General features: G+C 37.1%; 1 protein-coding gene across 2 annotated transcripts in view; it reads right to left on the bottom strand.

Moving 5' to 3' along the window:
• mfsd6b (major facilitator superfamily domain containing 6b) overlaps positions 1 to 16,085 on the bottom strand; it is a 22,442-nt gene extending 6,357 nt beyond the window's left edge. For both annotated transcript variants that reach the window (XM_058788189.1, XM_058788188.1), the window contains exons 1-3: positions 15,635 to 16,085; positions 12,865 to 14,419; positions 2,120 to 2,217 (exon numbers count right to left, since the gene is read on the bottom strand). In XM_058788189.1, the coding sequence (XP_058644172.1) occupies positions 2,120 to 2,217; positions 12,865 to 14,417 (1,651 nt within the window). In that variant the 5' untranslated portion in view covers positions 14,418 to 14,419; positions 15,635 to 16,085. The remainder of the gene's footprint in view (positions 1 to 2,119; positions 2,218 to 12,864; positions 14,420 to 15,634) is intronic.
• Positions 16,086 to 16,656: the final 571 nt, after the last annotated feature.

The raw sequence follows: 16,656 nt of genomic DNA, 5'->3' as shown, positions 1-16,656 counted from the left end.
CTTATGCGTTTATTTGATAACTTCTTATTACTCGAATAATTTTATATTTTGCTTTGCCTAAATAATATAACAAGAATGTTCATTAAAAAATTATTTGTCTGACAAAACACTTTACTCAAAACAGTAAAATTAATATTATAAAACTGTTATGACTCTAAATTCTGCCACAATTGAGACTGCTGTAAAAATTTAAATGTGTATATATAACATAATTCAAATCAGTTTAATTGTATATTAATGCAGCAATTTGTTTGCCAACTGTAAACAACTAAACTTCACTCTATGCTGTGCCTAACAACTTCTTTAATAGTTTTTTTTTTGTCATATTGGATTGATCTCACACTGTATTTTCATGTTCCTCTCATGTTTCTTTAGAACTTATATAAATAATTAGTCTTAAACACTGATATACACTACCAGTTTTGAACAGTAAGATTTTTAATGTTTTTTAAAGAAGTCTCTTCTGTTCACCAAGCCTGCATTCATTTGATCCAAAGTACAGCAAAAACAGTACAATTTTAAAATATTTTTATCATTTAAAATAACTGTTTTCTATTTGAATATATTTTAAAATGTAATTTATTCCAGTGATTTCAAAGCTGAATTTTAGCATCATTACTGCAGTCACATGATCCTTCAGAAATCATTCTAATATTCTGATTTGAATGATATTATTCTATATTGTTCTTTTATTATCTGAGTCTTCTCACTGTCATTCTGTTGCACTGTGGAGCCTGTCACTAAAACAAATTCCTCGTATATGTAAACACACATGGCAATAAAGCTCATTCTGATTCTGATTTGCTGCTCAAAAAACACTTTTATTATTATTATTATTATTATGTTGAAAACTGCTAAGTAGAATTTTTTCAGGTTTCTTTGATGAATAGAAAGTTCAGAAGAACAGCATCTATCTGAAAATAAAAGCTTTTGTAACATTATACACTATACCATTCATTGTTTGGGAGAGAAATTATAGAAATTAATACTTTTATTTAGCAAGGATGCTTTAAACTGATCAAAAGTGATGATAAAGTCATTTATAATGTTACAAAAGATTTCTATGCATCTTTCTATTCATCAAAGAATCCTTAAAAAATTTTACTTAACTGTTTTAAATAATAATAATAATAGTAGTAATAAATGTTTCTTGAACAGCAAATCAGCATATTAGTATGATTTCTGAAAGATCACGTGACACTAAAGACTGGAGTAATGATGCTGAAAATTTTGCTTTGAACACAGGAATAAATCACATTTAGAAAGCAGTTATTTTAAATAGCAAAAATATTTCACAATATTACTGCTTTTGCTGTGTGAGCAGAAGAGAATTCTTTAAAAAACATTAAAAATCTTACTGTTTAAAATCGTACGACTGGTTTAGGGCTGGGCGATATAATACACAGAGCCGTAGTTCACTGACAAGCTACGCAATATCGCGTTCATTATCGCAGATGAATTGCCTTCGATAATGAACGCGATATTGCGTAGCTTGTCAGTGAACTACGGCTCTGTGTATTAAATGGCGCTCTATTTGAAAACAGGTGATGGAGATTTAGCGCTAATCACGGAACCGGCTTTACTGACGAGATGCACATGAATATCGTGTTCGATATATCGCCCAGCCCTATTTATAATGTATTATTACTCAGTTAAAGCAAACAAGCGTTACGCTCATGTGAGGTGGGAACAGGGTCATCCTATACAGTGTCAATAGTCAACACAGTCACAAGACAATAGTGGCTGAAGCAGTTAAACTGGCTTTTAAACCTGCTTTAGAAAATGTCAAAGGTCTTGACATCTCAGTAATTGTGCTTTACACAGAAACAGAAGAGTTTACTCTTTTACGAACTGATGTTGAACAATGAACATTTCTTTCAGCTCTGAAAACAAACAACACTGCCTAAACCTGTCTGTAACTTTCTAAACTGTAACTGTGTGATTGCAACAGAGTATCTGATGTGAAATAAGCTGTCAGATACACTGCAAAAACAGCTAAATCATGTCCTTAGATGATCTCGACATCAGCTGTGGTCAAAAGAACACAGGCTCTCAATCCAAACTCCACTTCCTGTTTGATAAGGTTAGTCGGGCAACACAAAACCCCCTGATTTCTCACCTTGAAGCACTTCCATGGGTAAAACTATCCATGCATTATCCAGGTAGGAGATGTACAGATAGCGTGCGGTGTTACAGGCCAGTCCGATATAAAGGACTCTAAAAAAAGAAAAAAGAACACAATTATGTAATACCTGAATGCCATATTTTATTCATACACATGAAACAATGTTTTTCTGTACAATGAAAATGTCACACTGGGTGTAGCTAAACCCGTTTGGTTTATAAAGCCTATTGTAGTTAAGGCTGGGTGTTGCATTTGCTAGTGATGTCAGTCTCTATTCTGACGCCCGAATGAATGACTCACTCTGTCCTATGTACGGGCTGTGAGCGTGACTGCACAAGATCTCGCCAGTGCTAATCTACAAACACTGAATCTCCAACAGGAAAAAAAAAACAACGTTAATGTGATTAATGCCAGTTTAATTGGAATGATGTTTCCTGGAAAATCTAATGAGAGCACTGGTGCTTAAAAATTGAAGCGTCTCACTTCTCTGCTACTAGCATCACTAAGCATAAATTATAGTCTGCACATATTTTATATATTTATTGTAAACAATTCATCCATATGATTCATTCAGATTTATCTTTTTAACTAGCAATTTTGAATTAAAACATCATAACTCAATCTTCAGGTGAAACAACAGGTGACATATGCCTGTCTTCTCCTTTTTTATGATTGCCTGCAAGCTCACATTGATACAAGCAACAATTAATGAATAAAAAAGTCCCTGTACTACATTTTTTTCTTTTCCGATAATCCTTTTAAATGGGATGCACATCAAGTTACAGAAGAAAGTCTGTCGTTACTTTCATTTCATTGCAACTTTAAACAGAATGATTGTTTCCAAACAGGTTTCTTAAAGGGATAGTTCACCCAAAGATGAAAATTTGATGTTTATCTGCTTAACCCCAGGGACTTTGTTTCTTCAGTAGAACACAAACGAAGATTTTTAACTCAAACCATTGCAGTCTGTCAGTCATTTAATGGCAGTCAATGGGCTCCACGGCTTTGAGAGTCAAAAAAACAAACAGACAAAACCAAAGTAAAAGTGCATTACCGCCACCAATCTCTCAAACGGACCACTGACACTCCTAATTGAGATTGTAGATAGGTCCAATGGTCCATTTGAGAGATAGGTGGTAATGTACTTATAAGTCTGCGATCCGCCGTAAAGCAAGAAGAAGCGTCACGTGCCAGCTGATGTGAACGCACTCAGGACAGTTGGATATTTCGGTGAATCAGAGGTAAAAAAATTATATAAATACTGTTCAGTTTCTTGCACAGACCGATCGTTTGTGTCTTTAGATCTCAATGTATTGTCACGACCCGCAGGGTTTACTTTGGTTTTATCTGTGTATGTTTTTTTGACTCTCAAAGCCATGGAGCCCATTGACTGCCATTAAATGACTGACAGACTGCAACGGTTTGAGTTAAGCCCGGCTCACACTGTGCGCTTTTGGCCATAATTTGGTCGTCCGAGACAAATTTTTAAAATCTTAAAAGATTCCTGTAATCCTAGGCTAAAATCTGTAGTGTTTGATCGCTGGTTTGACATGTTCACCGACAGCCGATTAATGGCTGTTGCGATCAAATTTCACCTCAGATGAAATTCTGGCAATGTCAGAAGATTTGGCGCACAGTCCTGCAGTGCGACTACCCCTACGATGAATGACAAACTGTCTCCGCTCACGGAATTCATCTGATATGTTGCCTTTTCTATATAAACACTGGTTGCGCCGCTGTTTTCATGTGGGTGTGTAGAGCTGCATACACTATTCATCACTATTTCACTATGCATACACAGTGATCTACTGTTTCAGTACTCGCCCGATACCGATACTTTTATTTTTGGTACTTGCCGATACAGTGTACCAATACCGATATTTTCATTGCATTTGTAAATTTTTTAAATATTGGGTACAGAAACCAAAAGAGTATGTATAATGTTAGTTGGTTAACTTCATTTATCAAATAGATACAGTCAAACCAAAATTTATTCAGACACCTTCAACACTTCTCACATTACCACAGTTTATTCGCTATAGTTTATGGTAATAAAATATGACAAGAACTCAGAGTTAAACTGTGTCAGAACAAATTCAGCTTGATAATGTCAGATAACTTTGATAGAAAGGTATGTGATGGATTACAATCAACCAAAATTATTCAGACAGCTGTTAGTATGACAATATTTTCACAACTATCAATACTTCGTTGGGCAACCCTTAGACTTAATGACAGCCTGTAGTCTCTCCTGGGTGTGCTGTCAACCAGGTTCATGCAAACCTGAACTTCAGTTTTTTGCCAGACTAGGTCTGAATCATTTTTGGTTCCAAATTTGTATCAATTTTATTGGTAGTCCACTGTATGAACAATTTTTGGATATAATATTTCACAGTTTACTTTATTTTGCTATACTCACTTACATAAATGGACTATAGTGTCCTGCACCCACTAGTAAAAATTATCAAAAAAAAAAATTATATTTGGTCTCTGAATAATTTTTGGTTTGACTGTATAGACTTGGTCGGTGTCGCGTCATAGCTGCGTGGGCGAAATGATCCTTTCCCCCTCATTGGAAAAGCATGGTGTTGACCCAGAATGGTATACATAAAATAATTTCTGCTGCTCCACAAAGCAAGATACATCGAAAAACTGAGCCGTATTGGGTCGGACTGTCCGTATGGTTTCTGTGACTGGACAAACGACCCAACGGAATGGCCAGAGGTGTTGTTTCCCGACACTTTTTGTTAACCGATTGAGTCTCCAGGCAAAAGACAGCTTACTACAAGCCTATACGTGACGGCTTGTGAAAGTAAACATTTAATAATTCGTAATAATTAATTTGTCGTTTTGTTTTGCTTAATCTTAATAAAGTGATAAAGACTAGAGTAAAAGCCTGTCATACTTTTTTATGGATATATTAAAAAGAATTTTAACATTGACAAAACATAGGTAACATCAAAGGTCTACTGAAGTGCCTTGAAATGCACAGCATTATGTGGTGTGTGCTAAACGCATAGCCTAATAATTTTCACAAATACACGCCGCAAAATAAAAAGATATAAAATAACATGAAAATATCCCTTACGAAAATTAACAGTGGTTACAACCAAAAAAACATGGTTATTTTAGGTAAACCATGGTAAAAACAAATTAAACATGTTTTGCTACACTAACCATAGTTTAACCATGGCATTTGTAGTAAAACTGTGGTTATAGGTTACAACTGGTAATAAAAACACCCAAAAAACACAGTCAGCCTACTATAGCCTACTTTTACTATAGTAATACCATTGTTAATTTTCGTAAGGGATTGTATATAATAATATGAAATAAATGTTTTAATAAATTATGACATTTACATCACAAAATATCAGGGAGTGACATTTATTTGATGTGAAGGAGGGTTGCTGTAAGCCCCATCAGAACTGGGTTGCGGTGCAGGGGGACGGGACTAATGACGGGTCACTGAAGGGTAAGTAGTCTAGCCTATGTGGAGTGTACATAAATATTAAGCTTGATATGTTTCATACGTTGTATATCCATAACTGCTGTCGGAGTTCTGATGTTGTGTGCTACCCGCTCAGATTGTTACCTGATTGAGTCTCCAGGCAAGAGACAGCTTACTACAAGCCTATACCTGACGGCTTGTGAAAGTAAACATTTGTCGTTTTGTTTTGCTTAATCTTAATAAAGTGATAAAGACTAGAGTAATCAGTGTCATACTTTTTTATGGATATATTAAAAATAATTTTAACATTGACAAATCATAGGTAACATTAAAGGTCTACTGAAGTACCTTGAAATGCACAGCATTATGTGGTGTGTGCTAAACGTATAGCCTAATCATTTTCACAAATACACGCACCTATTTGTACTGGTGAGCGGGACAGGTACAGCCTAGCGCATTCACACAGGCTGCTAGTTTCACTTTCGCCAGAAAGTCGTGTTGAAAATAAATTATGTTTATAGTGAATGCCCCTATAAATGGTCTTATATTTACGATTTAGTTTTAATCCAAATGATGCTTGCTATGTGAGCGAACATCAATAAACATCACACAACAGAAATGCGCGCGCGCGCTCACTCTCTCTCTCTCAATCCCTCCCTCCCTACCGTTAAGTAACTTGTGCATCGTTTTGCTTACTTGTTTTTGACATATCCGACCGAACTACAAACTTTCCAGTGATGTCTGTGAGAATGGGATATTCAGTCGACACGCTCGCGCATCTGCGCCGGTGCGCGCTCAATCCACTCAGCGCTTTTCAGCTCGCGCACATCAGCTATAAAGCCATTAATACTGAATGTTTAACATTATTCATTGCATACATCTGCTTCGTAGACATCCGTAATCTCTAATAACTCCATTCTGCTGTCTGTTGTCGTGTTTCTTTGTCTGAATATGGCACGGGGCATTTTAACGAGTACGAGTACAGGAGCTCAGTATCGGTATCGGTACATCCCTAGTTTGAGTTAAAGGTCCTATTATGCTGTCTTGATTTTGTTTTAGGGGTGTACTAGAACATGCTCTTATGCTCGGTGGTTCGAAAATCGCATTATTTGTAAGACATATTAAAGTGGTAATGTTATTGTTGTTGTTTTTATTTTTTTGTGTGGCTAAATCACGTTTTAGATGGGATGTCAACAACAGCTTAAAAATAACTGCATTTACTATGTAGGCTACAGATAAGTGCAACGGTAATATATTATGTTTATTGTTCTTTAATTCTAACGTTATAACATGGATTGCAGTGAAACTGTTGTACAGTTGAATTTATTTATACCATAGTCCCACAGAGTTACACTATTTGTGGCGGCATATATATGCAAATTAATTCTCTGCCAGCAGGAGGCGCTGTTGGAGTAGAAAGCGAGGTTTCCTCGGTAACGCTGTACACAAAGCAGAGCTCAGCTCACAAACGCTGCTTTATCAGACATTACATGCAAGATGAAATGACATCCAAATTTTTCTGAAGAGAGTTGGTTTCCTTCAGAAATACAGTGATATAAAAACATCCGCACTGGGTTTCGATTTTGAAAGGTGCAGTGCTCAATCAAGCGTTCTCGCCACCCACCAACCATTCGAATTTCCATAGAAGGGATTTATTTTCATGATATTCTAATGGGCCACTTTGTGATATCACAAATCCAGGAAAACAACTTTGTAGTCCAAACGAGCCGTTCGTTGTAGTTCTTGAAAAGGGATTTTTTAAAAACGAAATATCTCTCTTTGGAGTGGACTTTGAGATTTGTAACTTTGTAGATCTTTTTATGCCCAAACATACACACTACACACTGACTAAAATTCAAAAAGTGAAAAAGCATAATAGGACCCCTTTAAAAATCTTTGTTTGTGTTCTACTGAAAAACAAAGTCACCTACATCTTGGATGCCCTGGGGGTAAGCAAATAAACATCACATTTTCATTTTTGGGTGAACTATCTCTTTAAACACTCTCCCTGCCTGTCATTGGTTGAACAAATACATAGCCCTACCCCAAACTAACACCATTGATTGAATCAGTGTTTTTGTTGTCAGGCTTTTCAGGAAGCTGACAGACCAATGTTTTGCACCATAGTGTTTACAAATTTTGAGGGGAATCAACCTACGAATGGCTAACTTACAGTTGTGCTGAATTTATTACTAATGTATAATATATGAACTACAAAAAAAGAGCCTAGCAAATTTTTTTATAATTATACCCAATAATCTCTGTAACTGGGATGAACGTCAAAATATAGAAGAAAAAAAATCTGTCGCTACTTCCGTTTCATCAAAACTTTAATTAAAATAATGACTGTTTAACAAGTTTCTTAAAGCTGCAGTCCATAAGTTTTGCCTCTTTGTTGCCATCTCTGTTAGAAAACCTGGAATTGCAGCTCTGTGCGGAATTATTTTCCTTGCGTGGGTTGTGTGTTTGCACGGCTCCAGCACAGATGAATCTAATGTTTTGAGGAGTATGTGTTGCTGTCAATCACCGTGCTGGTGTGGATGTTTACTGTACTTTGCAATCACAGATTCTAGCATACGTCTTGGAATATATGACCCAAATAAGAATTTTCATTGTATATTGTCATCTGAACAAGTAAGTAACAAGTCTGCCACGTTTGTTCTGACCAACTGAGGAAAAAAGCATTACCATAAATTGCGCTACCAATGGTGATTTAATCTAAAGCTCGGTTAGCTCATATCACAGCAAACCGTGGAAATTATTATTATTGTTATACTTTATTCTAAAATTATTATTGTTAACAACATCAGCATTGCATGACTATGAGTAGCCTATAGTGTGTATTAGTGTGCATATTTACATTTCTGTACAGTCTAATCTAATTGTCATGCCATTCGAATTTCATATTAAGAAATTCTTTTAACCCAAAAAGCAAATTATGCTCCCTTCGAACTGGTTTTCTTTAAAATACAAATCTTGGTAATCCCAGGCCATCTGTAATCAGAAACATATTTAAAACTGGAATATAATTAAATTGAATTCACATGTGTTTCATAAACACATAATCCTTTCTGGATTACAATCCGCCATCAAAATGATAAGTGATAAATTTAATTATTCTAGCTGCTGTGAGAAAAGGCTATAAACGATCCGTCACCTGCAGCATCCTCACATGCGATAGCCTACTAGCCGGGAAAACTTCTTTATGTTTACAGACGTGACGTAATGATGCAATGCCACGCTCGAATTTCCTGCGAAAACCTACCCGTACCACTCAGATTAGAAAACATTATTATAAGCTAAACGTTGTGAATCGGGCTAAAGTAAGGCGATAGTTTTGAACACTGGCTGGTTATGTACTTGCTCAAATATTGATTTAGGATCATTTAAAAAAAAAAAAAAAAAAAGTTAGTTACCCCAGCTTTAAACAATCTCCCTGTCCACCATTGCTTGAAGTGCCCCATTATGGGTTATGATTATGAAAGGTTCATATTTTGGTTTTGGGAGTCCCCAACAACAGGCTGACATGCATGCAAGGTCAAAAAACACTTTAATTTTCTTATAATATGCATTTATTTTTTACCTTATTTGTTCAACGACTCCCAAACGATTCGCTCAACGATTCATTTTCCCAAACCCCTCCTTTGCGTGACGCTAATCTGCGGTGATTGGTCGATTTCATTTAAAGCAGTGTTTGTGAGCACAGTGCTGCTTTGTGTACAGCGTTACTGGGGAAACAGCTAATTTTAATGCTCCAAATGCCGCACCTAGTGGCAAAGAATGAATTACCATTTTTATTCAGACCAATGCGAAAATCAAGTTTTCTCAGGTCTGCGCGCGTAACAAGTGCGCGGGCAACATGCTAATGTTTCATGTTGACGTCAACATGAAACGCTTGGGATTCGTTTTAAAAATGACTCGTTTCAATGATTCAGAGTCGACTCTTTCTTTTGAGAGACAATAACTTTATACACGGTGCACTTTCAGATTTAAAACTTTGCAAGATGTTTTCATTCACTTAGAGCTACGTTACACACTGCATGAAAGGTCATTTTCAAAAATCCATAATAGGGGCACTTTAAACAAACACATAGCCACATCCCAATCTCACGCCATTGGTTGAGTCAGCATCTCTGTTGTCGGGCTGGTCAGGAAGCTCAAACAGAGCAATGTTTTGCTCTACAGTGTTTACACATTTTGGGGGAAATCAACCTATGAATGGCTAACTTATAGTTGTGTGCATTAACACCAAAAAACTACACAAAAACTGGAGCTTTTAAACTGCTTTCACCATGCAACTACATGCAAAAAGCAGCTCTGGGAGATAGCCATGCAAATGTTGACTCTAAAGACTAAAGAGAACATTTCACTGTACACTATGTTGGCTCCACCACACCCTTTGCCTTTAGAAAGCTTTAGAATTGATCCACAAAAGGAGCAAGCTCAGTGGATCAATGCTGGAAAGCCAGACAATGTGTGATGGGGCTAATGGCAGGATAAAGTTACAGGCCTCTCCGCAATCATGACTGAAAATAGGCCACTTAACAAAGACTACAGAGACAAAACTGAAGGCATCACATGGATGAACTTCGTCTCCATAAGAAGATTCTATAGATGATTTTCAAAATGTAAAATACAAGAATGTATTACTAATTTATATTCTAAGAACTACAAAAATAAAAATGTAGCAAATTGTTTTATAATTATATAAAATGTAATATATAAAATGTTATACAATAAATATTAATATAAAATGACATCTATGAGATATAAAGTCACGCTGTGAAATATGAAGTAACAATTGTGAGATAAGTAAAATTATGAAATAAAAGGAAACAATTGTGAGATATAAAATCACACTGTGATATATGAAATACTAAAAGTTACACTGTGAGAAATCACAATTGTGAGATATAGTCCCTTTGTGAGCAAAAATAACAGTTTCATTGGTCACTGAAACTGGGTTGTTTGAGGGTTCTGTATCACAAAACATCTGCTAAATGCTACCAGTTAACGTCATTAAAAATGTAAAGACCGAGCCACCAGTACAACTTGAGCTACCTTAGGGTGATTCATCTTGTTCACTCTGAAGAGCCAGTGCTCTGGGAAATACCACACACTTGAGAAATACCACAAAGCAGATTGAGGATGTGAGCAGACCTTTCCATGTGCCTGTTTACCAGTGCCCACATACACATGGTAAACATCCTGGAAAAGGGTAGTGTGCATCTTGGTTGTACATTGTGTGCCCAGGCTGGGCAGTGCCCATTTAGAGCTTAGCCAAAGTCAACAATACTTACTGAGACACATTAAACAACCTTTGGACTTTCTTTGTGAGCCTACTGTACACCACTGTGCCACAAATATGCCAGACTTTATGTATTAACACAGATATGGCACAAGAAATAAGTGCATTTACATCACTTTTGACCAGATGTACTTGGTCGCACTCTCATAAAATATTGAGTAACCAGGATATGGTAACCATTGCATGAAGGCGGTGCTTGGGCACAGGTCCAAAATACATAAACTAACATACTAAAATAAAATGGTTGGCACCGCCCATACAAAGATTTGCTCAACACTAAATCCTGAGCATATATGAGTGTTTAGCTTTTGTGAACACCTGTCCTTCGAGGCCACCTGTCTAGGACATACAAAATGCATAGTGGATTGTTCAACTGAATATAATTTCATCAGCAAATCTAGTAAAACCCAAGCAATCTTTTAAAGCAATCGAAATGTATTCATAGCTTTCAGTCACGTGACCGGCTCGAAGACTTGGAGGGCAAAACATCCATAGAACTGGAGCACAAGCGTGTCAATTTTTCATCTGTTTCCATTTGCAATCCATATTAAGCACCAACGGCAATATTTCAATCATAAACAGTGCGACAAAACGTTGTAAAAACACTTAAAGTGGCATAATATATTTAAAACGGTAATATTAAAAGATCAAATTCAGTATTCACCATATTAATGATGCATAGTTTACATAGGCAAGCAGATGTGGCCGCAATGAACGCAATCCGCTTAACAGTTCAATGTTTTCCTTATAATGGTTTTCTATGGGAAGCCATTTAACGTGAAACTGTGCACATTGCGTTTATATTCTGGCTTCATCTTCTTGCCTGTATAAAATATACATCATCAATAAGATGTTTACTGAATTTTGCCTTTTAATATCTGCGCTTTATTACATTATTACTTGATGCAATCTGCGTAAAAATAACTGACGGTCAGTGGAGCAAAGCTTCTTTTTACCCGTCAAGTGGGCGTTCCTATAAGGGTGTGACGTCACGTGAAAACGATCAATTGACAACATAAGGAACAATATGCCTTTCAATGCACTTTAATCTAAACTTAAAATTCTAAAAAATAAAAGCTAATTTAAAATTTTTAATAAATACTACAAATATAAATAACCCTATTATTTATATAGCTATACATAATAAATACTAAAAAATACTGCTTCCGAAGATGATTTCTTCTTGGCTGTTGTCTACCAACAGATTTTTATTGACACTAATCAATATATTTTCTGGTAAAACTGCAACCAAGCAGTTAATTCATCCTGCCCAATTTTTGGACAACAATTAAAATACTTAAGCTATGTTTTGCCTGGGTACAGTTTAAAGAAACAACTATAACTGGCAACATACAATGGTGTTCCCAATGATAGCAGAATCTACATGGGCGTCTTATGGGTTCACACAGGATGCAATCTTACGAACAACTTAAAAACATGGGGCTAAAATTAGCGAGACATTATGCACCAGTTAAAGACATCATCGAATGCATGTTTACGTACAAAAACAATTAAAAGCAGCAGAATAGAACACAAAAATGCTTTCTGTGTGAACTGGCTCTCACCTGACCCTAGTCAGGTCTGCACTTCCATTAGTTGCCACTGCTCATTTACATAAAAGTTGAATTGTGCACAGTTGTCTACTTAATTGCTCAATTGTCTACTCTCACTGAAACTGAATGACTCATGGTTTCTACAAATTGCTTTCAGTGTGAATGTCCCAAATAACAGGAGAAGCCTCAGCCAAGCACTTGCAATGGAAGTGTACTAAACGGACATACAAGCGGTAAGTGGTTATCCTACTTTGTCAAGCACATGCAAACCCGCCTTTAAACAAATCAAACAGGACTTCTAAATGAGAGTTATGTCCCTAAATTAATATTCATAATCCAAGCCCCTACTTCCCAAATAGAAAAACTTTCAATACAAGTGTAGTTTAGTATAAAATATGCCTTATATTTCACATAAAGAGGTTCCCACCTGATGTGTCCAACAAGCTCAATGAGTTTGTGGCTGATGAAATAAGCGGCCAGCTCAGACACGTGACTGAGCACCGAGCAGATGCCAAAGAGAGTGGTGGTGCCCTTCAGGTCCTCCAGATGCCAGTAGAGGAAGGTGAACACGAAACCGTAACCAAACCCCATGAACCAGGCCACAAAGAGAACCGTACTATAGCGGACGCCACAAATGATCCGGAAGAGATCTTTGAAGGGAAAAATTTGCGGGTTGCTTTCTGGGCAAACAGGTGCATCATCTGGGCTGGACTCTGGAGACGAGACTTCCTGAACGACTTGAGGTATTTCCACATCCTCCTTCTTGTCCTCTTCCTCATCTGACTGATAAACCCTGTTGTCAAAGTGGAACTGCGTCGCCACTATCAACGCGGAGGTCATCAGGACTCCAAAAACGATGAACGCAATTTGGTAGTTCTTGTAGATTGGCAGGACACAACCCGAGCCCTGGATGAAGATTGTAATGTGCGTGTGGTCGATCCAAATACCCACTGACAGCATAGCAATACCCCATCCCAGAGATCCCCACATTCTCTGGAGTCCATAACGATCTCTGTGTTGTCCCAAGTACTGAAGAGTGACAGTGTCCACAATGGTCACAGCTGGGGCACTGAAGAACTCACCAATGATAATGACCAAGAGGATCAAGAGAAATATAGTATCTACTTGTTCCTTATTAAAGACTATGAAATACTCTTTGAGTTTGGCAGTGGTAGCTTGTGTTTCAATTGTCGAGGTAGATTTTGACGTTACTGTAGAGGTACGGGGCGACACCGTTGTCGGGTTAGACGGCATAGTAATGCCGACAGGATTCACTGTGGAGTTTCCAGAAGGAGTGCTTGTGATATTTACAGTTGCACTTCGAATGTATCTAGAGTGAGGTTTATATGCTGCTAATAATGGCTGAGAAAGCGGAGGAGCGGAGTACATATCCTCAATCAAGTATCTTCTTTGTCTGGTACGGTTACCAGCTTGTGTATAGTTTGTAAAGTTGCTTGGTGTCGCAACAGTAGGGTCCTTACTGACACAGGTCATAGCTGCTGGCTTGACGAAGCCGATACCGCAGTTAAAGACCACCCAGCAGAGTACAGAAAACAGCAAAACCGCCTTCCCTTTCTTGAAGCGGTCCGCCACTACTCCCCAGAAAGGGGCACTGCAGAACTCTATAAAATAACGAATCCCGACTAGCAGGCCACTTTGGCTGGGTGTCATTCCCAGCTGCTTGTAGTACACGGCAAGCAGGGGGTGTAAAGAGCCATATGCGGAGTAAAAGAAGAAGTAGAAGACCTTGGAAATCAAGAGATGATTGTCTATTCGCACACAGCACCTCTCTGTGCAGTCCATATTATGAGAGGGCTGAGAAGGGAGTGTGTCAGCGGGGGCAGGCGGTGCTGTTTGACCGGATGGTGTAGTGTTTGCCACCTGCCCCAGGGACAGAGTGTTAAATGGTTCAGACAGAACATATTTCCTCTTCTGGTCCTCCTCATCATCCGTAAGGATGGCCACCCGATCGCTCGCCATTTCTGTGGGATACACATAAATATCTGTTAACGACACTGGATAATTGTAGCTTTAACTAGCAATTTTCAAATGTTGGGACATATCCATTTGGTTAAAATTTGGCTGTTTTTTGGGCCATTTAGTTGGTAAATCCCATAACATTACCTTGAAGAACCAAAAAACATCTGAACTGACACTAAAATTTTGTATTTTATTTTTTGTTTTTTTTGTTTTATGGGATGTTTTTTTCCCCATCTGCTGTCTTTCACATAATTTTACGTGACCTTGAAGTGGTTGAGACATTCTTGCTCAGCCAATCAGCATTGTCATGATGTAATTTTTCTGCAGCTCTGATTAGGTATCTTGCCTTTATGGGTCAAGTGATTGGCTCAAAAAAACAAAACAAAACAACAACAGAAAATCCTATGCATAGTGTCCATGAACAAATATAGCCGATTTATAGACACATACTTATGGGCTCATAATGTTCATAAAGCAATGTTCATTGAGAATAATGGGACATTATCTCAAAACAAAAATAAAAAGGGTAGAAAAATAAACTTCCCATATTTTTCTCTTTGTGATGTCAAAGCCCGTAAATCACACTAATGTTGTTTATGTGTTATAAAACTGTCTATTTTTCTATTCACCCATGCTTATAGTTTGCATATTGCTGTCTATATAGTTAATAAGAATCCTGATACATTTCAATGTTTAATATTATGTACATTATTGCTTACTTTTCTGCATTATACAGTCACTCTATGTCCAATGAAGCAAAACAGTTCTTCTTTTTTTCCAAGTTAGACTAATAGATTTTTATTTTACCCGATTCTAAATCTAAGTTATATAAGAATGCAACACACCTTTTGTCAGCAAATAATCTGACATTAAACAAAATAAATTCAGTAGCTGCCCATGATTAACAATCATTAAGAACAATTACACATCAAGTTAATGAAATGCTGTACATCAGGTAGTATTAGTAAAAAAAAAATGCATTCTTAGAAATGAAATGAAGTACAGTCAACATTCAAAAACGGTAACAACATGTATCATAATAAACTTCACAGGGTGTAGTCCCTTCTGAAAATGAGTAACACACAGCCTAGCCTGTATTAACAGTGCATATTGCACAAACACAATGCCTACATGTAGTTACAAACACAACTGATCATCCATTATTTTTCTTATACAATGTTTCAGTATAAAACAGGCAGCGTTGGAGGCTCACTCACCCGGTTGTTGTGTGGAAGTTTGTGTTATTTCACCGTCTGGCGTTGAAGGAGGATGATGCCTTCAACAGACTGCTCTCTCCGTCCAACCATCATTTTATCACCATCCTGGATTTTTGCTCACTTTCTATGAACAATCCTCAAACAGCGATGTATTCCGGTAGAGCAAAGGAGCAGGTTTATTGTGCAGCAGACCTGACGTCAATCTCTCACCTGCCTGCGATGTGCGCAGCGGCAGTGTGTTTGTGGCACTGCCTTCATTTCCACTGATGTCATTAGCAACTGTGACACCCCGTTTCATCCTTCAGTTCCTGAAACTGTGTTTTAGATTGAAAGTTTTCCCGTATAGTATTTGCCTAAGAGAAGATGCCATGTCTAAGATCGGTCAAATGCTGATATTTAGGATTTTTAATTCATCAAAATAGGCTGTAGCATAGTCTATATTAACTTCTAGGTGGAGTAAAATACTTTCTGTATTAACCACTTATTTTAACATTTGATTTCTATTTATTTTTAATATATATTTTCTGGTTAGAAGTAATAGCAAATCCGTTTATTTTAACCAGCGAACTCATGCTACATATAGCCAGCTCTAGAGATTGTGATAAAACAGCGACATCTACTGGCGCTCAATAAAGTTAAAAATAAATTAAAAACTGACCAAATAAAGCCAAGTACTGCTCAATGCAGAGCCAAATGTCCAGCTCCACCTCTGTGGAGTTATGTTTAGCGATAGGGTAAGGGGTAGGGTTAGGGTGTGGTTAGGTGTCTGTCTCCACCCATAACCTCCAGCGAGGGTGTGTGAACTTTAAAAAATACTTACAAAAAGCAGCTACCAATACTTTTTCAGTAGCTATTTTAATATCTAAATATTAATCAACAGGATCAAATCATATACATTTATAATAAATACAAGCATTGCAATACATTACAGTATACATACAAGCTAACAGCAGCTTTACTTTTACGTTCTAGGACTCAAATCTGTAATTTTTTTTAAAAATCTGTTAATTTTCATGAACCGC

This window comes from Onychostoma macrolepis, chromosome 09, assembly GCF_012432095.1.
Source record: "Onychostoma macrolepis isolate SWU-2019 chromosome 09, ASM1243209v1, whole genome shotgun sequence".
Taxonomy (NCBI): domain Eukaryota; kingdom Metazoa; phylum Chordata; class Actinopteri; order Cypriniformes; family Cyprinidae; genus Onychostoma; species Onychostoma macrolepis.
This window is presented reverse-complemented; position numbering and strand designations above follow the sequence as displayed.